The sequence below is a fragment of the Anolis sagrei genome, chromosome 1 (assembly GCF_037176765.1).
Source record: "Anolis sagrei isolate rAnoSag1 chromosome 1, rAnoSag1.mat, whole genome shotgun sequence".
NCBI classification, from domain to species: domain Eukaryota; kingdom Metazoa; phylum Chordata; class Lepidosauria; order Squamata; family Dactyloidae; genus Anolis; species Anolis sagrei.
The window spans coordinates 247,335,423-247,361,357 of record NC_090021.1 but is presented as its reverse complement, the minus strand read 5'-3'; the positions used below and the strand labels follow the sequence as shown (position 1 = coordinate 247,361,357).

The following is a 25,935-nucleotide window of genomic DNA, read 5'->3' as shown; positions in this document are numbered from 1 at the left end:
TAATCTATTGGACCAGTTTCACAGACCAACAAAAAACATTCTTACTGTCTTGGTTTTTACGCCTGTTCCTGGGGTTATTTGGGAGCACTGATTCAAAAACTTGCATTGGATAGAACACATCAGCTCTAGTTTCATACATATGGTTATCATGGATTTCGATTGGAGAGCAGATGACAACAGTTATATGGCATACGTTCTGTATCTCAAAAACTAGAGCTGATAGGTGAGAATTGGTGCTGATAGGTGAAAATTGGTGTATTTGACATGTTTCATCATGTCAAATACACCTAGAAATGGGTCTAACATTTGAAGCACTATATGTGTGTTTGCCAGTGTTATTTAAGGTAAGGATAGGGGAAATTGTGCAGTAGTTGCTCCTTTCAATCAGAGTAGGGAGTCAAATTAAAAATATTTTGATAGGAGAATATTGTCCTGTTTTGTTAACATCTCTTGTATGTAGACCTAAAGAGCTCTGTGTAGGCCTCTAGACAGTATCTATACAAAAGCCCTGAACAGGATCAGCCACTGATTATGAATATCCATTCAACCATGAATCTTTTCTGCATCTATCACAAGTGATGCTGTAGAACACATAAAGTATTATGAAGAATTGGTAACTGATTAGATATAGATCAATAAACTGAAGATTACTTCAGGTGAAATGTTTTACAGATATTTTTTATGTGTGGGAAGGTAAAATAGAAGCCATTTGAAATTTTGCAGTTTTATTAAATTAATTCATATCACTAAAGGTCCAAATGGCTTTGGCTGCACAGATCCCCTTCAACTGGCTTAGATTAATGTGTCACTTAAACAATGATAGGTAACCCACTGTTATTCATATTCTAGTAATACACCACTTAGTCTGATGCAGTACTTCACTACAATTAGTGCACAGTTTAGCGACTAGTTCATGGATCAGTCTGGGTTATGGATGTGATTATTGACTTTTCTTAAATGGACAAATGAGTAATTGCAGCTATTTTCTTTCCACTGCGAGGAAGTCTTAAAAAATGATATTTTCAAAAGTTATTCACATTTTAGGGCTTATTCTGAGTAAAATTCAGGTAAAAATATTTTATGAGTGAAAAACATATTTAAATGCAGAAATATTATTTTCAGCACTGAAAATACTGTTTTCTGTGCAGGAAATGCAGGAAATGGGGATCTATTCTACATAAAATTTGCACATAGTTATTCTGCATTCAAATGGGGGGGGGGTTTACAGGAATTCATTTTTCTGCATTGAAATATCATGCTGAAAAGGCTGATTTCTCTGCAAAACCACCACATGTGAATCTGGGACAGAATCGGTCCTGAATTTTGAAGGTTTTCGTCAACCCAGAATTCTCCTCTTTACGGTAATTCAGCACTCAAAATATGCTTTTGATCATTTTTAATATTTCTAATACAGTTGGCCCTCCAAATCTGTGGATTCTGCATCTAAGGTTTGAAAATAGTTTTAGAAATTTCCAAAAAACAAGCCTTGATTTTGTCATTTTATATAAGGGACAGGATTTTACTATGGCATTGTATATAATGGTACTTCAACATCTACAAATGTTGGTATCCATGCAGGGTCCTGGAACCAACCACAATGAGTCAACTGTATTCTTTCCTTTCTTAGTCTGGGTGTATGGACATGTATACATTAACAAATTAGCAGAAAGTCATCTGAATAATTACCACACTTTTCCACATAAACCTGTCCAAGTATCTGAGAGTCTTTTGCAGTTCCCAGCATATTGTCCATAACTCTTGGATCTTCCCGCTTGTGAATTTTCACACAATGGTGATAAATTTCTATACTTTATTTAGAGTGGCAGCTAAATTACCTTTTATTCAATCAGACCTTTCAGGTATTTTAGTTCACGGTTATCACACTTGATTACATTGTACTTGTCTTTATTATTGTCAATGTCTATTTTTATGACCACCACCATCTTGTAAACAGCTTCAAGAGACTGTGTACTTGAAAAATAATGTAAAATATGTTTTCAAATTAAATGTTATACTGATGGTATTTCTGCATAATTCTAAGAAACAGTTGCTTTAACTGGCTTGGGCTACTCAAGTGATATCCACAACAATCTCCATTGAGAAAAGGGACAACAATGTTTAGACTGTCCACAGAGGGGAAACACTTTGATTCTTAACAATTTAAGAAATGTATGTGTTTTATTCATCTGAAAAGCATATTGTTGTTGAAGAAGAAAATAAATTAGACAACATGTTGGTGTTAGAAAAAAACCTCACATTCCTTAATCACTCTTGTTCATTTCATAGATCACTATTGTTTGAACATGTATGCAATGTTACCAAGTACTCCAGACTGAAAGGAAAATGGCATGCTTTGCAATTAGTTCTAGGTATTCTCGAAGGCTTTCATGGCCAGAATCACTGGGTTGTTGAAGGTTTTTCGGGCTGTATGGTCATGTTCTAGAAGCATTCTCTCCTGACGTTTCGCCTGCATCTATGGCAGGCATCCTCAGAGATTGTGAGGTCTGTCGGAAACTAGGAAAATTGGGTTTATATATCTGTGGAAAGTCTAGGGTAGGAGAAACAACTCTGGTCTGTTGGAGCTAGGTGTGACTGTTTCAATTGGCCACCTTGATTAGCATTTGATGGCCAGACAGTTTTTTAGGTGTGGCTTATCACTGCCTGGGGAAATCCTTTGCTGAGAGGTGATTAGCTGTTCCTGATTGTTTCTTGTCTGTAGTACCCTGTGTTTGAGTTTAGTTCCAACTTTAATTTGCCTTCTACTCCTTAGCATGTGCTCCAACTCAAGGCAAAGAGAGATAGCAGCGATGTGCATGTCACCATCAGTTTTAGTTATGCCTCATGCAAAAAAAAATGCCTCATGGAGGAAGGGGAGACTTCCTGCTGCAGCTCTTCATGACATGAATAATACATGGTGCTACATCAATGAGTGTGCATTGCTAGCAAGGGAGAGTGGCTGCCCATATGGGTGCAGTGAACTGATCATGATTTGTCATGAATTCATGGTTCATGCAATGAGCTAGAAGGGACAGGCTGAGCTCTAAAAGGACTAAAGTCACAGTAAACCAGTCTGGCAATTTGCTTTTATCAAACCAGGTTAAAAGTTCTTCAGGGAGTGTGGGGACAGAGAAGGATAAGCTCCATTTGAGAGCTAGGAGAAAACATTTATGTTCTTCCCTAAAGAAACAGGGCTGGGAAGTGACTCTTGTGGAAGAACACCATTAAAGAAAGAGAACAATCTGACTTGAAGGTTCAGCAAGATTATGGCCAATACCAGTGTTTCCCACTTGCTCTCACTCCGATCAGATAACCCACCAGAGCAAGTATGAATTTCAGATCCAGAAAGGTACTGAGTCAAAGATCCTATGGATACTAGCCAAATTGCTCACTTGGCCTTCCTAAGCTAAAGCAGCTGGTTTTTCGCATCAGACCAGTCAACCTAGCTTTGCAGCAGAGGTTTGTCAGATGTGATCAACTGGGTGTGCTTTAAAAAAAAAACCAGCTTGATAGCTCACAGCAAAATTTTAGGTGTTAAGTCATTTAGCAGAATTAAGACTCACAATTCAAGTGGTGTTAAAACAATTCTGTACATCCAGCTTCCTCCTTCCTAAAATAGTCCTTCAAGGAAAAATGACATTTTAAAAGGTGTTAGGTGAAAAGTTACCTTGTTTTGATAGCCAAACTAGCTCTCACTGTCCTCCCTGCAATGCTACAGCCACTGCTCAGTATTCCAAGACAGTCACTTTTCCAAAACACTGCTATACTGACAATCTAACTTAATTAACCAGACAGAAGACACATCTATAGACTTGTTCTCTGGGAAGAGGAAAATGTGAGCCCCATTACAGGGTAAAAGAGTAAGAAAATGGCTTTCTCAACTGATTTCATCCACCACCACCACTGAAAATATAAACTTGATTTTTTTCCTTTCCAGAGCAGTCCCTTAAATGTCTTTATAGCAAGATAATGCCTGTCTTTTATACCACCTGCCTTCCACACTGCTCAAGATAAATGTACATCCAAAGCAGTGAAAATGCTGTATTTTAAAGAAGGGGCAACTATTTACTTTAATAACAGCACAATCAATAACTAGGTAAAAAATGCCAAACAAGTAAGTTGACATGCTCATCTTTTATTTATTTTATTCAGCGAATAGTAACCCAACCTTCATGGTCTGAAGAGGATAAAAGCAGCTCAATAAACCATTACAAAAATGCCATTCCAGTGGTTGCTGAGACTTCAAACCTTTGAATATTCCAAAATTTAAACCGGTACTTTGAAATAGTGTGTGTGTGTGTGTGTGTGTATCACCCACAGTTCCACTGTCTCACCATGAAACCCACAAACAAGTATTTACCAATTTTCTGTTTTGCTCCAAACTTCAGAATGAAACCACAGTGATGATTTCACAATGAAAAATGTAAGCACTGGTCACGTGATGATACTTAACTTAGTTTCTTCACCTGAGAGCTGCACAGTTATATGAGAAAACAGGCCCCCTGAGAAGAGGGGAAAGATTGTTCCTTTATCAGTCTGTACTACTGAGCATCCCCTGACCTATTTTATTACTAAAAATAGCCTTTCTTAGGTCACAACTGCAAATTGAATTCTGCTGCTTCATTGCCCACCACATCTCACTGAGCTGCCTACACAGAGAGCTTTAAGAAGGTTAACCCATACACTGCCAAAAAGATGCAATATTCAAGGCCTCTGGAAAGAGGGATATTATAAATAAATACCTTTCCTAGTAGATTCAGTTTGGCTAGGATTTTATTGGCAGTTTGTATCAAAATATGATATTAATACTGTTGTTCTGTCATTGTAGTAAGTGCACCGCCAAACCAACTCTAACCTATGGTGACTCTATTCTCGGGCTTTCCTGGCAATTTTTGTTTATGGGTCTTGCCTCTGCCTTCCTATGAGGTTGAAAATGTGTAACTTGCTCAAGGTTATCCATGGCTGACTGAGCATTCCTTAGTTAGACACTCAAACCATCCACTATGCTGGCTCAACAACCAATATATCAGATATCAGATATAATCTCCCTAACTACTAGCCATCAACAGCCTGATCCTCCACAAATACATGAAATTCCTTTAAAACCATATGAATGCCCAATATCTTGTGGTAGTCCTAGTCCAGCATTCAAACCAATGTACCACATCATGCTCTATCACGAACTTTAGCACAGCTAAATTTTATTTTATAGCTATTTTGTAAGAGTGCATAATATGGCTACAAATTAAATATGTAATACCCAAGCTCTATGATGAAGAGGCATTAGAATATTGTAAAACTGACTCCACAGCATAATGTACAAAACATTTGGCCTTTAATCAAGTTGAACTTAGCAGGTGATTCATGTCCTGAATCACTCACACTGAGTATCGGTAGCAAAGTCACTGTATTGGGGAGGGAAGAGTGGGGATTTTGCTTACTATACAAATGAGGTCACTTAGACTTCAGCAGCGCTGTTTATTATGCAGCCATGGTGGCTGTCTTAAGGGAAAACAGGCAAAATCTGCTTTTCTTGAGTTCAGGCCAGGAGCATGCAGTGTCATGCCATGCTGAAGGTAGCTTAGGTCACCATGTGTCAGCTGTGTTCTTCACAGCTTGTTCATTAAGCTTTGTAGTTTACAGAGATAGGGATCCAACTGTGCGAAGTTATTGCTTTTATCAGAAAAATATTGTAAGGGGGGGGGGTGTGTGAAAATTTTGATTGAAGACCTCAGGCTGAAATTCATTTGTGTCCAACTGCTGACGGAGCAACATCCACCTTAAACTGAGACATAATATTGGTCCACTTAACACAGTGCAAATGAGCTCCCTCTATCAGCTCCAGCTCTCCATGAGGAGACATGAGAGAAGTCTCCCACAAGGGTGGTAAAACATCCGGGCATCCCCTAGGCAACTTCCTTGCAGACGGCCAATTCTCTCACACCAGAAGCAACTTACAGTTTCTCAAATCGTTCCTGACATGACCAAAAAATCCCCCTAAAACAGCATTGTTAATTCTTACTGACAGCAATGGCACTCCAGGAATTCAGTCAAAATCTTCTCTAGCCCTACCTGCAGATCCATGGTATTTTCTTATCTCCCATTCAAGTACTAATCAAGTCTACTCCAGCTTAGCTTCCAAACTTGAATGAGATCTAATGTGTTGACCATGGCATTCAGGAATGTATTTTCCTTACAGAAATGTATTTTTAGGCATGGGTATCCCCAGATCTGATTTCAGGGAGATGTGGGAGTAAATGAAAAAAAAATCTACACTTGTTAATATTGAATACAGCCTTCAGATACTACAACATTTTTGGGGCGATCCAATCTTCTTCAACTTGAAGTCCTACAGAAGTGATGAACTATATTTCCCTCTTCAGCCAGCAATAGAAATGCCTCAGCAATGGAAACAGAAGGGCATTCACATTTCCAAGGTAGGGATTCTGATTCCTCTTTATCATCCATGTGTTTAAACACATTCGTTTAAAAAGCACAAATCCAGAGTAGCAAGCATTTAATAACCATCTGGGTTGTGAAACTGTCTAGTTTTTCAAGCCATAACTAAATTGTCCTTTAAAACCAATTAAGATAAAAGCTTTTGAGTTTCTCCAAGGTTGTGTTTTGCTGTCAGTCAGAAACAAAATTAAAAAGATGTACTAAAACACAAGGACAAGCAGCCTACAGCATAAATTCAAAATATTAATATTAATATATGGTTTTTAAAAAGAGGCATCAAGATGGGGAGAATTAAATATTCTTCGTGATTATTATTAAACAAAGATAATATTGACCATATTGAAAAAGCACCTGCTTTGTTAAGGAGGCAACAGCAGTTCATAGAATCATAGAATCCTTGAGTTGGAAGAGACCTTGTGGGCCATCCAGTCCAATGCCTTGCCAAGAAGCAGGAAAATCTCATTCAAAGCACCCCCAACAGATGGACATCCAGCCTCTGCTTAAAAGCCTCCTAAGAAGGAGCCTCCACCACACTCCAGGGCAGAGAGTTCCACTGCTGAACAGCTCTCACAGATAGGAAGTTCTTCCTCATGTTCAGATGGAATCTCCTTTCTTACAGTTTGAAGCCATTGTTCCGCACCCTAGTCTCCAGGACAGCTCCTTCCTCCCTATGACTTCCCCTCACATATTTATACATGGCCCTCATCATGTCTCCTCTCAGCCTTCTCTTCTGCAGGCTAAACATGTCCAGCTCCTTAAGCCACTCCTCATAGGGCTTGTTCTCCAGACCTTTGATCACATCATGATTCAATCTGAGGAACACATGGCTGCTGCAAACTGAGAGCCACACCAACAAAGAGTCAGACAAAGCCTCTGGTGGAAAGAGGACACATCTGGACACATCTCTCTTCAAATGTGGTGCCCAGAATTGGACACAGTATTCCAAGTGTGGTTTGACCAAGGCAGAATAGTTGGGCAGTTGGAACACAGGGCGGGTTATTTGGAGATAAATTGTACTGAATTGAACAGAATTTGTTTCAAAATGAGTTGTGCATAGGATTGTTGCCTACTTAGCTTGTTCGTTTTGATAAACTAAGTTCCCATTGGTGTAAATTCACATCATGATTCAATCTGAGGAACACATGGCTGCTGCAAACTGAGAGCCACACCAACAAAGAGTCAGACAAAGCCTCTGGTGGAAAGCCCAGGGCAATATAAAAGCCATAAGGAGGACATCCGTAGTGCCTGTAACAACTCACAGAAACTGAACAAAGGGGAGAGGAGGCGGAGTAGCCTTATATGTCAAAAACTCTTATGCTGCAGAAGAGATTCAAGACAGCAATCTGGGAAACCAGCTTGAAATCATCTGGATAAGAATCAAGGGAACTGGGACTCAAAAAGATGTTGTTGTAGGCGTCTACTACAGACCCCCAAGCCAGGAGGAAGAACTTGATGAAGTCTTCTGCCAACAGTTGACCAAACATGCACAGAGAAGAGATGTAGTAGTCATGGGCGATTTCAACGATCCCGATATTTGCTGGAAAACAAACTCGGCCAAGAGTACAAGGTCCAACAAATTCCTCGCTTGCCTTGCAGACAATTTCATGGTCCAGAAGGTAGAAGAGGCAACAAGGGGATTGGCTACTCTTGATCTCATCCTAACAAATGCGGAGGACCTGATCAATGCGGTCGAAGTGTTGGATCCTTAGGGGCAAGTGACCATGTGCTCCTGCAATTTGAGGTACAAAGGAAGGCCGAAACTAAGACAAGTCAAACCCGCATTTTGGACTTTAGGAGAGCTGATTTCCAAAAAATGAAGGAAACGCTGAGCAGCATTCCGTGGACACAGATACTAAAAGACAAGGGAGTTACGGATGGATGGGAATTTCTCAAGAGTGAAATACTCAAGGCGCAATTGCAAACCGTGCCAACAAAGAGAAAAAATAGGACAAGTGCAAAGAAGCCAGAATGGATGTCCAAAGAACTTCTAACTGTGCTAAGACACAAAAGAGACATGCACAAGAAGTGGAAAAAGGGAGAAATCACCAAAGAAGAATTCAAACAAATAGCCAACACCTGTAGGGAAAAGGTCCGCAAGGCTAAAGCAAAAAAACGAGCTCAGACTTGCCAGGGACATTAAAAACAATAAAAAGGGCTTCTATTCTTATGTCAGTAGAAAAAGGAAAAACAAGGAGGCGATAGGACCTCTTCGAGGAGAAGATGGGGCAATGCTGACAGGGGATAGGGAAAAGGCAGAACTACTTAATGCCTTCTTTGCCTCGGTCTTCTCACAAAAAGAGAGTCTTCAACCTCAGCAAGATGGAGTGGATGAGGGATTGGAGGACATCCAACCCCAAATTGGGAAAGAAGTCGTCCAGGAATACCTGGCCGCTCTTAATGAGTTCAAGTCCCCAGGGCCAGATCAACTACAACCCAGAGTATTGAAGGAACTAGCGGAAGTCATTTCGGAACCATTGGCAACCATCTTTGAGAGTTCTTGGAGAATGGGAGAAGTTCCAGCAGATTGGAGGAGGGCCAATGTGGTCCCAATCTTCAAGAAGGGAAAAAAGGATGACCCAAACAACTACCGTCTGGTCAGCCTCACGTCGATACCGGGCAAGATTCTGGAAAACATTGTTAAAGAAGCGGTCTGCAAACACTTAGAAACAAATGCAATGTGGGCTAGGCAAAACTACAGTGAGGTGGATCTGTAATTGGTTAAGTGGACGAACACAGAGAGTACTCACTAATGCTTCCTCTTCATCTTGGAAAGAAGTGACAAGTGGAGTGCCGCAGGGTTCCGTCCTGGGCCCGGTCCTGTTCAACATCTTCATTAATGACTTAGATGAAGGGCTAGAAGGCATGATCATCAAGTTTGCAGATGACACCAAATTGGGAGGGATAGCCAATAGTCCAGAGGACAGGAGCAGAATTCAAAACGATCTTGACAGATTAGAGAGATGGGCAAAAACTAACAAAATGAAGTTCAACAGTGACAAATGCAAGATACTCCACTTTGGCAGAAAAAATGAAATGCAAAGATACAGAATGGGTGACGCCTGGCTCGAGAGCAGTACGTGTGAAAAAGATCTTGGAGTCCTCGTGGACAACAAGTTAAACATGAGCCAACAATGTGATGTGGCGGCAAAAAAAGCCAATGGGATTTTGGCCTGCATCAATAGGAGCATAGTGTCTAGATCTAAGGAAGTAATGCTACCCCTCTATTCTGCTTTGGTTAGACCACATCTGGAATATTGTGTCCAATTCTGGGCACCACAATTCAAGAGAGATATTGACTAGCTGGAATGTGTCCAGAGGAGGGCGACTAAAATGATCAAGGGTCTGGAGAACAAGCCCTATGAGGAGCGGCTTAGGGAACTGGGCATGTTTAGCCTGAAGAAGAGAAGGCTGAGAGGAGATATGATAGCCATGTATAAATATGTGAGAGGAAGCCACAGGGAGGAGGGAGTCAGCTTGTTTTCTGCTTCCTTGGAGACTAGGACGCGGAACAATGGCTTCAAACTACAAGAGAGGAGATTCCATCTGAACATTAGGAAGAACTTCCTGACTGTGAGAGCCGTTCAGCAGTGGAACTCTCTGCCCCAGAGTGTGGTGGAGGCTCCTTCTCTGGAAGCTTTTAAGCAGAGGCTGGATGGCCATCTGTCAGGGGTGATTTGAATGCAATATTCCTGCTTCTCGGCAGGGGGTTGGACTGGATGGCCCATGAGGTCTCTTCCAACTCTTTGATTCTATGATTCTAATTGAGAACAGAAGTGGTTGCAGGGTGTGAAAGGGACAAGTAAGAAATTTTGGTATTAACACCATGGTATCATATAGAATTGACCATACAATATGCCACAGGGACACAAACAGATTTTTTTTTAAAAAAAAAAAACGAAGAATGTAAGAAATATTGAGTACAGTGAGAAGCATTGACCTAGGCAAAGTCTTTTCACCAGTGGGAGGAGTGGAGCTAGGCATAAAACCTGGGAGAAAAGAGGAATTGAATGGCATATCCTATACTCTCCAATGGTTCACAAATAAAATCCGGGTCACATATGGCCAAGCAATATTAAAGTGTAGACAAGATGGTAAAAGTTTTTAATGAGGATTAACACATAAGCTTGGAGAAGCTGCAGCAGCTTGCTTTTGCTTGCACCTAGTAAGTTAATTGAGTACAAATTACTTTTGCATTTTGAACTTAGTCTGCAACCACTGAAGTAAACTGAGGTCAAACCAAAATAATGGGAAAAGGGGGAAATTAGGGCATTGTAAAAGCAGCTGAAAAGGTGAATAACAGAGGATTAGTTAGGACTGCCCCTGCCAAACCAGGAACAGATAGCAGTTAAAAACTAAAGTGTTCCCTTGCTACCTCATGGTTTGCTTTTCACGGACTCACTGTTTTGTGGGTTTTTGCAATGATGTAGTGTGGAAGGGGGTTTCACCCTCCCCCTCGGGAGAGAGGAAGCCAATCATAAAAGAGAGAGAGAGAGAGGAGATACAAAGCAGTATGTAAATCATGGCCTTATAGCCCCTTCCTTATAGCTAGCAAAAATAAAAAGTGTGTGGTGCCTTTAAATCTCTCCTCGCTTCTACCTCACCCTCGGGATGCTATATATATATAATCCCTACTTTGCGGATTTTCACTTTTCACACATGGTCCTGGAACGTAACACCCACAATAAGTGAGGGAACACTGTAATGACAAAGCCACCAGAAGAGGTCTTAAATATAAAGAAGGAACTAGTCTATCTGATGTCTGCTAGGAAGGTGTTTCCACAGGTGATGGAGAAATTAAATTTTGATATTTTTCTAGGCAATTTTCTAGCAATCTTTCTAAAGTGCATCTGAACCAGCTAACCCAAATTACTTCCTGAAGACTCAGTTATGGTCACTTGAGTTCAGGAAACATTTTAAACCATTTATTCGATTATAAGTTTCTCGTGGAGCAGGACATTTGAGTTTGAGCAAAGTGGACAATTAAGTTTCTATTAGGTTCAATTGCCAGATGAACTGGCTAACGGGTTTCATTGATTGCCCTATTTGGAATTTGGAATAAAAATTTCAGATACAATTGGGAACAGCTGCAAAGGTTGTTTTGCCTTGCATGCAGCTGCAAAGGCCTTTTCAAGGTGCCTGAAATAGTTATATTATATTCCAAGTACTGTTCTGTCATTGTTTTCAAGAAAAATAGAACTGCACCCTGGACTTGACAACAGCTTTCCCTTTCATTCTTTCTATTTTTAACTTATTTGTGTTGAGCAAAGGCTCAGCAATGATTACGGCAATTCAAGCATGCCTTCAGTTCAAATACTTTACTCATGCACAGGCCACTGATTCTTTTATATCACACCATTCCAGATACACTTCCATTTCTTGGGATCTTCACGGACTTAAATGTTTTGTCTGCCAAGGAAACAGTGTCCCCTTTTTCATCCAAAGAAACATTTTCTAAGAGACTCCAACAATGAATATCCACCTGAGTTTTCTAACGAACATGGCAAAAGGTCTTTAGAAAAAGGAATAGGAAAGCACTGATGCTTTGGGAAAAATAGGAAATCTCAAACAGAAGCCCAATTACAACATGTTGAATAAGTGGGTCTCCCCCCCCCCCCCCCCGGGGAGGTAACTATGTTTGTCGGTTGCAGCAAAAGCAATCATTCTGTGGCATCTTAAAAAATAATGCTTTTGTGGACTACAGTCCTCTCCCTTGGATATAAGAAGTGTTATCCACTGCTGGTAGGTATGATAAACACATGGGAGCAAGGAATGGATTGAGGGACAGAAATGAAATATAAAAGAAAAATACATTAAATGGGTTGTTGTTGGTTTTTCAGGGTGTATGGCCATGTTCTTGAAGCATTCTCTCCTGAAGTTTCACCTGCATCTGTGGCAACCATCCTCAGAGGTTGTGAGGTTTGTTGGCAACATTCACACCTAGCGTTAACAGACAAGAGTTTTTTCTCCCACCCTGGACCTTCCATAGATAAATAAACCCATTTTTCCTAGTTTTCTAGTTTCAAGTAGACATGATGGAATTTAACTTCTTGATCAATTGCTACCCAATAGTCCAGTAATATTAGCAGTCAACATTACAGCTCAAATAGGTGAAAGAAAACTGGCCAACAGTATTTATTAAACAAACTAGTCTTCAGACCGCTACAACACTCTTGTTTATTTCACAGACTAATGAAGCTTCCCTTCTTGAAAGTTGTTACAATGTAAAGCATCAGGTTAAGCCATATAGAGTGGAAATCCAATAGTTTCACAAAGCAGCTCACCTAGTAAAAATAGTGGTTTTCTTTATGTAACATAAAGTAGTGCTGCTCAAAGTGCCGGTTCCTGGACCAATGCAAGTCCTCAAGTCACCGGCTGCTGTTCCACAACAAGATTCCAGGAAATGAAACAAATAAACAATTGTACAGATATGGTACCAGTCCACAGCACATTGTGAAAAAATAACTAGCACTCCCCGAAATGAGAGAGCCTGAGAAGCACTCGTCTACTGTTTATAGCAAGACACCAAAGGACCAATAATGAAAAGTCCATTAAAGATTACAAACTGTGTGGACTACAGCCAAAGTTTATAGTAAATATTTGCCAAAATATATTACTGAACCATCTGATTAAATTCCTTTTAGCAAATGAACACAATCAAGAAAGAAATCTCAGTTGCAGAACCCATGAAAACAAGCAACTATCAACATAATTCAACACATTCCAGAAGTTCTATAAAAGAAATATTACTAATAGGCTAACTGGATAATATTTGTTTCTTTAGGAAATTAAAAAAAGAAATAAAACTACAGAATTCCCTTAATACTCAAAAAGGGAAAATCATTGCCTCATTTAGCCATAGGATGTGTGCATATTGTTTAATTTTAATTCATTTATTTCATTTGGTGATATGTGTACAGATATCTGGCCTGTGAAACCTAATGGCAGACTTTCTAAAGCTGGCACAACAGGTGTTGATGAAAACCTCCGCCCATGTTCCGAAAAGGAGGTCAGTGTGTAACACTTGAGAAAGTGTGGGAGGACCAGACTCGAATCTCTGCAAAGCTATGAAGGCTCCTCACAGCACCGTTGTGGAAATGAAATATAAGGACAAGAACTACATACACGTTGAACACCTTAGAAGAAAGTAACATTATAAATGTAATTAACATTGATATTAGTATTAAAACTCAAAGAGAGGTCTAAATTGTTTCAGAAAATATCAGTAAACAAGAAAAAGGCACTTCCTAGACGAAGGTGATAAATAGTTAACAACCTAGAATTTTTTGACACAAGCCAAGAGATACTTCTTGGTACATAACACCAAACTCATCGACACTTAGATCAACAACTTTTGTTCAACTCTCTCATCCATGTCTTCTTCATATCCCAAAGATATAGATTGTATTATAATGATAAAAACATTATTTATTTATTTATTTATTTAAAACATTTATATTCCACCCTTCTCACCTTGAAGGGGACTAAGGGCGGAGCACAGCAAATATACAGAAAACATTAAATGCCAGGATAAGAATTCATTATATGCATACATGAACATTAAAACATTTGTCTCAATATTAAAATACATTGTATAAAACTGTCTTGATCAACTGCATCTAATCTAATTGGTCTGGTAAGGCATAGCTGCTTTATTGCAGTGTCCCAAAAGCTTGATCCCACAGCCAAGTTTTTACCATCCTTCTAAAGGACAGGAGGGAGGGGGCCAATCTGATTTCACCAGGAAGGGAGGTCTATAGTCGGGGGCAATCACCAAGAAGGCCCTCTCTCTCGTACCCACCAATAGTGCCTGTGACAATGGCGGGACCGAGAGCAGAGCCTCCTCAGAGGATCTTAATCTCTGCAATGAATCATAGGGGGAGATACATTCAGACAGGTAAATTGGGCCGGGGCTGTTTAGGGCTTTACAGGCCAAAGCCAGTACTTTAAATTGTGCCCGGTAGCAAACTGGTAGACCAAGCGCAAAAAAACGTTAGTTTTAAAAGTGGAGTGATGATATAAACAGAAAAGAAGAAAGAAACGTGTGATCATTGTTTCATTTGGTATTAAATAGTTTGTCAGTAAAGAAAAATATATACTTTTCACTATAAATGAAAGTATATAGAAAGGAACACATACGCCTATTTCCTATTCCTTGTATAGCATAAACATATTCTGTTAACAATTTCATCTTCTCTAATACATCATCTATCTGATGTAGTGAATGTTGCAAAGATGTATTTCAATAATGTGTTTAAAATATTTAGACATAGCAGATTTTCCAGAGCTCTCTAGAGTATATGCTACATGCACGTGGTCATCGGAAAATTGAATATTTCCATTTAATATACAGATATAGGTGTTTCTGTGAATTATTTCTGTCAGAAAAAAAAACACTGATCTACAAAAATTGGGATAAAATCATTTAACACTGAGGAAGAGGCATTAGGGTATCAATGCTACTGAACAGGATGCATTGGGCCATGGTATCTTATGGTGGGGAAAAGGAATTGCACAAAATTTTGTGTTGGAGCTCCACTTTTTCAAGTTTCTCCCTGATTTGGAGTACAGTCCCATGGCTCAGGAGGGGCTTCTGACTGTCCGGAAGTACTTTCTGAAAGTGCATCAGCTTTCAGGGTGAATGAAAATGGGGTATAACTATCACAAAGGGGGGTACCATTACCAGTCAAGATAGAAGCCTAGCTTTGCATCCAGTTCACAGCTATTTCTATAGAAGACATGAGTAGGGTGAACAAAATGAAGAAATCTCCCATCATCTTGAAAAATCTCACAAAGTCAATGATTAAGCAATAACTCAGAAGATCTAGACAGAAGACCAATTGTAGTTTCTTATTAGATTTCACCCAAGGCCAGTTTCTAAGCAAAAATCATGGGAGAGATATCTGACCTTCACAACTGCATGAAACAACCTTGTTAGTCTAGGCCTGGAAAAATAAAGTATTACATTTTCCAAACAAGATAACATGTTCCAAGTCTTCAGCTATACAGGGCACTTCATATTAAATTACAATGATGATCTGCTCCCAGACTTATTCTGTGATTCACTAAAATGCAGACATTTGTATTGCTGGTGACTGCCATACATGTACAGGACCTAAAGGCATTCATCAAGACTGAAATCAGCATACTTAATCAGCATGTTTTCCTGAACTAGTAGTTGCCATATAAATGGTCACTTCATGCATAATGACCTTATTCTAAGAAAATTATTTTTTCTAAAAAACAAAACAAAAAAAAGCCCTGTGCATTTGTTCTAATGTACAAAGAGAATATGGTTATTTATTTCACTGCACGTAGGGTTGACTTGAAGTCCCAATTAGTATTAGGTATTCTCTTTGGCCTTTTCTATTTCATTTTATTTATTCTGCTCCGCATCTTAAAAAAATATACCAGTTAAAGCTGGCACATTGGAGGAGTTAAATGGATTCCTCATCTGCTGGTGAGAAGGGGTAAAATGGGGTAATGTATGCTCTCTATTCTCCAGCAAAGGATCACCGCCTTGTTGTGGCGCTGGAGCTTGAGCACCTCAATGATGTCATGAGCGAAACCGTGAAGGGCCACCCAAGACGGGACGGTCGTGGCAGAGAGGTCAGACCAAGTGTGATCCCTGGGGAAGGCAACGGCAAACCACCCCAGTATCCTTGCCAAGAAAACTAAATGGACCAGTACAACCAGAGATATGTCGGTATGCCATTGGAAGATGGGACTCCCAGGTCGGAAGATGGCCAAAATGCTACTGGGGAGGAGCAGAGGATAAGTTCAACTAGCCCCAGTTGTGATGACGCAGCTAGCTCAAAGCCGAAAGGAAGGCTAGCGGCCGACGGTACTGGAGGTGAACGACGAATCCGATGCTCTAAAGATCAACACACCATAGGAACCTGGAATGTAAGATCTATGAGCCAGGGCAAATTGGATGTTGTTATTGGTGAGATGTCAAGACTAAAGATAGACATTCTGGGGGTCAGCGAACTGAAATGGACTGGAATGGGCCACTTCACATCAGATGACCACCAGATCTACTACTGCGGACAAGAGGAACATCGAAGAAATGGAGTAGCCTTCATAATTAATAAGAAATTAGATAAAGCGGTGCTTGGATACAACCCAAAAAATGACAGAATGATCTCAATTCGAGTGCAAGGAAAGCCTTTCAACATCACAGTGATCCAAATATACGCCCCAACCACAGCTGCTGAAGAGGCAGAAGTAGATCAGTTCTATGAGGATCTGCAGGACCTACTGGATAATACACCAAAAAGAGACATTATTTTCATTACAGGAGACTGGAATGCCAAGGTGGGAAGTCAAATGACAACTGGGATCACAGGCAAGCATGGTCTGGGAGAACAAAATGAAGCGGGACGCAGGTTGATAGAATTTTGCCAGGAAAACTCGCTATGTATAACAAACACTCTCTTCCAACAACCTAAAAGACGGCTTTACACATGGACCTCACCAGATGGTCAACACCGAAATCAGATTGACTACATCCTTTGTAGCCAAAGGTGGCGGACATCCATCCAGTCGGTGAAAACAAGACCTGGGGCTGACTGTAGCTCAGATCACGAACTTCTTATTGCTCAATTTAAAATAAAACTAAAGAGATCAGGGAAAATACACAGACCAGTTAGATATGATCTCACTAACATTCCTAGCGAATATACAGTGGAAGTGAAGAACAGATTTGAAGGACTAGATTTAGTAAACAGAGTCCCAGAAGAACTATGGACAGAAGTCTGCGACATTGTTCAGGAGGCGGCAACAAAGTACGTCCCAAAGAAAAAGAAAACCAAGAAGGCAAAATGGTTGTCTGCTGAGACACTGGAAGTAGCCCAAGAAAGGAGGAAAGCAAAAGGAAACAGGGATAAGGGGAGATATGCCCAGTTAAATGCGCAATTCCAGAGGTTAGCCAGAAGAGATAAGGAACTATTTTTAAATAAGCAATGCATGGAAGCGGAAGAAGACAACAGAATAGGAAGGACAAGAGACCTCTTCCAGAAAATTAGAAACATTGGAGGTAAATTTCAGGCAAAAATTGGTATGATAAGAAACAAAGATGGCAGGGACCTAACAGAAGCTGAAGAGATCAAGAGAAGGTGGCGAGACTATACAGAAGATCTGTATAGGAAGGATAATAATATCGAGGATAGTTTTGACAGTGTGGTGAATGAATTAGAACCAGACATCCTGAGGAGTGAGGTTGAATGGGCCTTGTAGAGATGTGTTTATTATAAAGTGTTATTTATAATGTGTTTAAACTGTATTTATAATGTTTATTATAAAGTGTTATCTATAATGTGTTTGAATCTGTATTTATGTATTACATTTGTTGCCAGGGCCTAGCTGAGAGAGATAGGTTGCCATGGTGACAAAGCCTCAGAGGAGGTGGGCGGAGTTTAAGGAATAAAAGGTTTGAAAGCGTCAGTTAATATTCAGTCAGGAGGAAGAGACCCTGAGGAGAAGAGCAGAGCCAGTTAAGGGCTCTGGGAAATAGCAGAGTCAAGAAAGGACTCTGGGAAAAGTAGTTTAGTCTGGTGGATGAGACCCGGGGAAGAGGTTCAGAGTCAATTAGGGCTCTGGGTTGTGAAGCTGTGAGAATTCAGCAGTTCTTAGAATTTGTGAATATTTCTTCAGCAAGAGAGCTGAAGGTGTTACCTTGTTAGATTGCTTAGGTTAAAGAATCTAACAGAGGGGGTTTTAAGGATCGCCAGTAAGGAAAGACTGGTGATCAGTGGTTTGTTCCGAGTATAGGGCAAACAGTGTGGACATTCACAATAGGGAACGCTGAAGTAGTATAAGCACTTCACTAAAGAAGAAGTTTGTAGAATTGTAACATCAGAAGCCTGAATGTATCTCAAACCAGCCATTTTGTAACATCAAGCCTTGTGCCAAGTTCAAATTCTCAAAACTGCAACAATTACGTTCTGTTAACAATAAAACTTGTTCTCTTTGTATTTCAAACCTGCCTCCTCCATTGCTTTTATGCTTGGTGTATTCCACACTACCAAAGTCACCTCACAACACAACTAAAGATAAACAGAGACATAAACCAGCGTCTCTAAACATATTGGTGGCAGCTTAATTGATATTTAAAAGAAGGTTCCTCACAGAATATTGGTGGCATTAAAGAAGATTAATACTTCCTCACATAATTTTGGTGGCATCTAGTGGGATTAGCGCTTCTTTACAGGCCTTAAGAAGCATTGCTAACAACAAGGCAGCAGGAGACGACGGGATCCCAGCTGAACTGTTTAAAATCTTAAAAGATGATGCTGTCAAGGTGATGCATGCCATATGCCAGCAAATATGGAAAACACAAGAATGGCCATCAGATTGGAAAAAATCAACTTATATCCCCATACCAAAAAAGGGAAATGCGAAAGACTGCTCAAACTTCCGCACAGTGGCCCTTATTTCTCATGCCAGTAAGGGAATGCTCAAGATCCTGCAAGGAAGACTCCAGCAATACATGGAGCGAGAGTTGCCAGATGTTCAAGCCGGGTTTAGAAAAGGCAGAGGAACGAGAGACCAGATTGCCAATATACGCTGGATAATGGAGAAAGGCAGGGAGTTTCAGAAAAACATCTACTTCTGCTTCATTGACTATTCTAAAGCCTTTGACTGTGTGGATCATAATAAATTGTGGCAAGTTCTTGGTGGGATGGGCATCCCAAGCCACCTTGTCTCTCTCCTGAGGAATCTGTACAAGGACCAAGGAGCAACAGTCAGAACTGACCACGGAACAACAGACTGGTTCAAGATTGGGAAAGGCGTACGGCAAGGCTGCATACTCTCACCCAACCTTTTTAACTTGTATGCAGAACACATCATGCGATGTGCGGGGCTGGATGAATGCAAGGCTGGAGTGAAAATTGCTGGAAGAAACATTAACAACCTCAGATATGCAGATGACACCACTCTGATGGCCGAAAGCGAGGAGGAGCTGAGGAGCCTTCTAATAAAGGTGAAAGAAGAAAGCGCAAAAGCCGGGTTGCAGCTAAACATCAAAAAAACCAAGATTATGGCAACAAGAATGATTGACAACTGGAAAATAGAGGGAGAAAATGTGGAGGCCGTGACAGACTTTGTATTTCTAGGCGCAAAGATTACTGCAGATGCAGACTGTAGCCAGGAAATCAGAAGACGCTTACTTCTTGGGAGGAGAGCAATGTCCAGTCTCGATAAAATAGTGAAGAGTAGAGACATCAGACTGGCAACAAAGATCCACCTAGTCAAAGCCATGGTATTCCCTGTAGTAACCTACGGATGTGAGAGCTTCGGGAAGGCTGAGCGAAGGCAGATAGATGCTTTTGAACTATGGTGCTGGAGGAAAGTTCTGAGAGTGCCTTGGACTGCGAGAAGATCCAACCAGTCCATCCTCCAGGAAATAAAGCCCGGCTGCTCACTGGAGGGAAGGATACTAGAGACAAAGTTGAAGTACTTTGGCCACATCATGAGGAGACAGGAAAGCCTAGAGAAGACAATTATGCTGGGGAAAGTGGAAGGCAAAAGGAAGAGGGGCCGACCAAGGGCAAGATGGATGGATGGCATCCTTGAAGTGACTGGAATGACCTTGAAGGAGTTGGGGGTGGTGACGGCCGACAGGGAGCGCTGGCGTGGGCTGGTCCATGAGGTCACGAAGAGTCGGAGACGACTGAACGAATGAACAACATGCTCTCTATTACCCCATTTCACCCATTCTCACAGGTTGAAGGTTCGAATCCGGGGAGCTCCTGTTGTTAGCCCCAGCTTCTGCCAACCTAGCAGTTCGAAAGCATGCAAATGTAAGTAGATCAATAGGTACTGCTCCAGCAGGAAGGTAATGGTACTCCATGCAGAAGCTAATGACACCCCCCAGAGTCAGACACAACTGGACTTAATGTCAGGGAAAAACCTTTACCTTTACTATGGTATCTATTACAAAAGAAGGAAAAACTTAGCTACAAATGAGGATTGTGTTGATTTGTCACTTATTTAAAAATTGCTGTGTGTAAAACACATGCCTTTCGGTTGAGACTTTTTTCAGCCTATTACATTGGAGGCAAAGGGCATAAACATAAACATTCATTGATCATATTCATTTAAACCGATTGCCTTGTTTCTCCTATTCCTCAAACAATTCCTGTTTATTGTTTTATTCCTAGTTATGTTCCATTCACTGACTCTGTATTTAGACTTCCCACCTATTTATTCTTTCATGTTGCTGCTCAGCTTTCATTTGCACATGCACCATAAAGCACTTACATTTAGTTGTTTACAGCCTGGTTAAGATTATATAACTACCAAAAGCCTTCTATTCCAAAACAAGGAGGTTCCCTTGCTATAAAAAGGAAACAACACGCAAAAGGGCTGTCAATTAAGAGACCAATTTCTATGGGCAACAAATTGTCTCATGCAGATTCGTGCAAGAATGAATAAAGAATCTGTGGTTGTTATAAAAATCCCTGCTAGATGCCCTTTAACAACCAATGGACGTGATTCATATTGCCACGAGAAAGGACACAGTGCTGTTAACAAGCCTGCATGCTGGCCCTTCAGGAAGCTCTTACAATGCAGACCTAGTCAAAGCAGAATTTATCATGTATAATAGATAAAAGTAATAGAAGAGCCTGCTGAGCTTTCTTGCTGTACACTAATGCTCTGTGCTATGCTAAAAGGGCCTCCCAACTAGGAGAGGAGTATGAAGAAAACGAAGCAGGGAATTTATGATGATCTCCTGGTGACAGCCCACCGAGTCCCCAAGGATCGTAAGTCAGACACATGATCACATCTCCTCCTTTCAAAGGTTGCTTCGAACATCTAAATAACACTGTCAGCATAGTGGAGGGATCTGTCTGTCAGGCAGCCTTAGCTACTGTTCCCGATTGGTGCTCACTCTGCCATGGAAATACGCCTTTCATAATCTGTTAGCAATGTTTTCTGGGCCAATGCTTTGTACCGTAATATACTTGGAGTTCTAGGACTTAATGGAGAAGAAGCTGACCTTGTAGAGTAAACAAACCCAAGATCTGATTTTTCCTTCCTTCAAGGCAAGAAGAAAAAAAAAGTCCTTAGCTGTTAGAATTACATTGCATTGTTTCATTAGCAACAACTGCCTGGCTGCAGAATTCTCACTGTGTAAAAGCAACATACTCCTATCTAAGGGTGCATCCACACTGTAGAATTAATGCAATTTGATCCCAGTTTAACTGTCATGGCTCTTTGCTGTGGAATCATGGGAATTGTATCTTTACAAGGTCTTTAGCCTTCCTTGCCAAATAATACTCACCAAACTACAGGTTCCATGAATCCACAGTAAACAGCCATGGAAGTTAAAGTGGTGCCCAACAACATTAACTCTATGGTGTAGATCTATCTTATGCATGAGGATTATTATCCCCATCTGTATTCCCATATAAAATCATTCTAGATATTTGTCTTACGTCTAGAACACAGATAGAAATAGTGCTGTTAACCTCAATTCTATGGCCCCTCTGAGTTCTCACCCACCAATCCCATACAGCCCCTCAATCCCCAAATATTAAAATATTTTAAAATTATTTTTGGGCAATTTTTTACCCCACAATCATATAGAATGCTTGCCACATTCATGGAAGCATGCAAAGATATCTTCACACCCACCAAATACAAATAGAACTGTGTACTACCCCAAACATCTGGGGTTTTTTTCTGCAATCTCTCTCAAAATGGAAGCAACACAAATGAGATTCTGGATATGAAGGCAAGAGGCATGTTTAATTCTTATTCTATAAGGAATGCACTGAGGTATTTGACTTAGTTTGATGGGAAGAAGTAGAAGATAGTATGAACTTTGACACGGGTCAGTGAACATGGCAACACATGTGGCCCTTGTTTGATTAAAGGCTTATTTGGATCCATTCTCATCAATCTTCCTCTGGCTCTTGTAATGTATTGCTACAAAATTGCTTGGTCTACAACCAAATAACTAATGGTTATAACACATTTCTGAGAGGAATTGCAGAGTAAATTTTTGGATTTTTGGAAGTGGCGGTTCATAGGGTGAGATATTGGCACCTGATCCCCAAATAGCTCCTCATCCCTGTCCTATAGACAAAATGGATCCTCTAAACCGGTGGTTCTCAACCTGTGGGTCCCCAGGTGTTTTGGCCTACAACTCCCAGAAATCCCAGCCAGTTTACCAGCTGTTAGGATTTCTGGGAGTTAAAGGCCAAAACATCTGGGGACCCACAGGTTGAGAACCACCGCTCTAAGACTACATTTACAGATTGCCACCACCACCAACACTGCAGAACTGAAAAGAATTCCCACAGAAAGTGGATTTCCCCACTCCTGGCTGCTTCAAGCAGCTGTAGTTCAGGGAAGAGAAAGCTGCAAACTCATGTACCCACCCACAAAACAAAGTTGAATAACAAAACCAGAAGTGAACCAAGCCTATAGTAGAGGGGGGGGGGGGGTAGGGGTTCAACACTAGTACTTCAAGCACTATTTCAACCACATTTTGACAGTTTATTCACACTGTCATTATTACCTACCTTCCCACCAATTTACATTGCAATAGAAGCAATAGCCAATATAGTGGAAGCAACTGTTGGCCCACCTGCAACTGGCAAGCAAAGCCTAAGGCAAAGGGGGAGTTTGATGGCCCTCATGAGGGAGACCAGACGGTGGGGGCGATTTGTGTTGGAGCTGCAGGCTATTTTAGGCTGCTCTGCCCTGCTGCTGTGCTCTTTGTTTCAGCTTGAGATAGGAGCCATGTACTTAATGGGGAATTAGGAGTTTCCCTCCTTGCTTCCCCCCCTCCCATCTTCCAGAGAAAAATAGGATTCCCACTGCTATGCCTTTACCCCAGGGATCCACCCTACAATTTGGGCAGTTTCTGCCCTTGGCATTTATTGGCAGGGATTTCCCAGCAGAGCATAAGGGCTGGAGGTTTGGATGGCTGCACTAAGTAGAGTTCCCCTTCTCACCTGGCAGCATCTAGACCTCCAAGGAAGGCACATTCTGTAGCACAGTGGTTCTCAACCTGGGGTCCCCAGGTGTTTTTTTGCCTTCAACTCCCAGAAATCCTAGCCAGTTTACCAGCTTTTAAGATTTCTGGGAGTTGAAGGCCAAAAACATCTGGGTACCCCAGGTTGAGAAACACTGCAATGAGGAAGTATTTCAGGGCTGTGCTTTTGTCTTATGCCAAGCCTCATCCATTTGGGCTATTGTAATCCCAAAAAACTTAAGTTAAAATACAAGTCATGATGTTTTCAGGTATACAACAACGATGATCATTTGTACTTGCTTTAAAAGTTTATACTTTAATTTTTCAAAAACAAAATCCTCCCAATTTTTTCTCTGGCTACGGCCCTGCTCTGGACAATTCCAACTTTGATATATATTTTTCAACCAAAAATCTCCAGTATGTAGCTCATAGCAAGTTCTGGAGACAAGTATTGGAAATTTGTTTATTTCCCTAGAGCAGTTTTCAAGGACATGGGAGACCAGCAAACAATGGAAATTCGACCACACATACTCCTGTGTGAGCCTAACCTTTCCCAGGCCATAATATAATGACCCATTCACACTACACAGTTATAGCTCTACACCTCCTGTTTAATTGTCATGGCAATAGACTGTGCAATCCCGTGACTGGTAGTTTAGAGAGGCCCACTTAGAATTTTCTGCCAGAGAATGCTTTCTGTGCTACAGAACTTCGGAATTCATAGTATCCCATAGCAAAGTGGGAAAATAGTGCTGTATGTATATTGTGTGAACTAGCTCCATGACTCTGCCTTAAACTAGAACATGCTTACACATGACATGTTTCTAAGCTGACACAGAGTACAAAGAAATAACACATTGCCCTCTTTATAGAATCATAGAGTTGGAAGAGACCTCATGGGCCATCCAGTCCAACCCCCTGCCAAGAAGCATATATGTCTATGGCATATATTTTTATATTGCAGTAAATAAAGGGAAGTGATAGTGATGAGGCCTCTGGCAATTTTGGGCTATGCTGCCTGTGTCTAAGAGGTGAGAAATGCAGAAAATGTCCAGCAGCTTACACAATACAGTGGAACTCCCTGCCAAAGGAAGTTAAACAAGTCCCATCTCTTCTAAGCTTCTGGCGGGCAGCTATTCTGCATGGCATTCAATGTTTGAAATTGTTACTTCAACCTTTCTACTTTGGATTCTAGAAATGCTTTAAACTGTATTTAGGAGTTTTTCAAGAATATTTAAAATGTTTTTAAGATATTGTTTTATTTATTGCCTCAGGACTTTTAATAGGCTGGGAGGTGATCAGAAATGCTTTAAATAAAATAAATTGAGTCTTCATTATGGTGTATGTGTTACTTTCTGGGCTCCTCTTATTAGCCCAAAAGCAAGCTGCTCTCCAGCAGAATACACCTAGACTTCTTCACTTGTGTTCTGGAAGTGCTTCTTCACAAAATCAGTGAATGAATACAAGTGAAGCTATATGCAAAAGTATAGACATAACGCTTCCTAAGTGAGAATTACAATTGGCCCAGGACATGCCCAGAGTGGACTGCAGAACTGCCAAAAATGGAGATGAAAGAAATGGCATTGCATTTATAAGTAATGACAATGTTTCTCTTCATCCCCATTCAGAACAGATGAGTAGGTGACATATGGGCTATGCAAGGAACATACCATAAACATATAGTACTTCTATATTTCTACACTGGTTATCATTTTAATTTAAATTCCATGCACATAACATAGACTCATCTTGCATAAATTTCTGCTAATTTTTAACCTAGTGATAGGAAAATAAACACACAGCCAAATGAAAATGTTTTTCAAACTGCTCACATATTTTAGTACTCTGTTTCTCCATTTTGCATTTTTAAAAAGCAATCAAAACTACATTTCCAATTTGACAAGCAACTTTTTGAAGATTAGATATGCAATCAATATTCTCATGTGGGTCAACTGAAGGCCACAAACCTGCAGCTGAATTTTCTAAAAAAAGAAATCCTAGATTGCTGGTCAGCGAAACTTTTGACCCCAACTTGTATTAGTGTCAGCGTTTTGCTAACCATCCTATTTTCACATTTCAGGTTATTTATGACACACAATGTGCAGCTTGGTTGTAGCATAAATGCTAGCCTTAATATCCAAGATATAAACTCCTTTGGCCAATACTTGAAAAAAGGAAATGTTTGAAGTCTTTGGTAAAAATTAATTCAATTGATAAAAAAATATTTACTTACCAACTATTGCTAGATTATGTTCTGAACCACATGCAATCTGGAGGAGAAACAAGAATGAATATGAGATGAGCTATGCAATGTTGTTAATTTATAATGGTATGTTAGAAACAGTTTGGGTATTTGAAATGTATATCTATGTCCTGCCCAAAACAAACTACCATTGAAAGATTATCTATATCTGTCTCTGATCTCATGTGAAAGGTAAGGGCAGATTTTGAAGCCAAAATTTCTTTTTCACTTGCTTTCACACATAACCAAA

The 25,935-nt window shown here is 40.4% G+C and overlaps 1 protein-coding gene across 3 annotated transcripts in view; it reads right to left on the bottom strand.

The window, feature by feature from the left end:
* The window catches only part of SERGEF (secretion regulating guanine nucleotide exchange factor), a 115,763-nt gene that overhangs the window by 28,715 nt on the left and 61,113 nt on the right, over positions 1 to 25,935 (bottom strand). The window contains exons 10-11 of one of the 3 annotated variants that reach the window (XM_060767992.2): positions 25,677 to 25,713; positions 20,568 to 21,496 (exon numbers count right to left, since the gene is read on the bottom strand). The exons of 1 other annotated variant lie outside the window; for it this stretch is intronic. In XM_060767992.2, coding sequence (XP_060623975.2) covers positions 21,438 to 21,496; positions 25,677 to 25,713 — 96 coding nt within the window. In that variant the 3' untranslated portion in view covers positions 20,568 to 21,437. Of the gene's footprint in view, positions 1 to 20,567; positions 21,497 to 25,676; positions 25,714 to 25,935 lie in introns of those variants that run through there. One more of the 3 variants, XM_060767983.2, reaches the window with a different exon arrangement.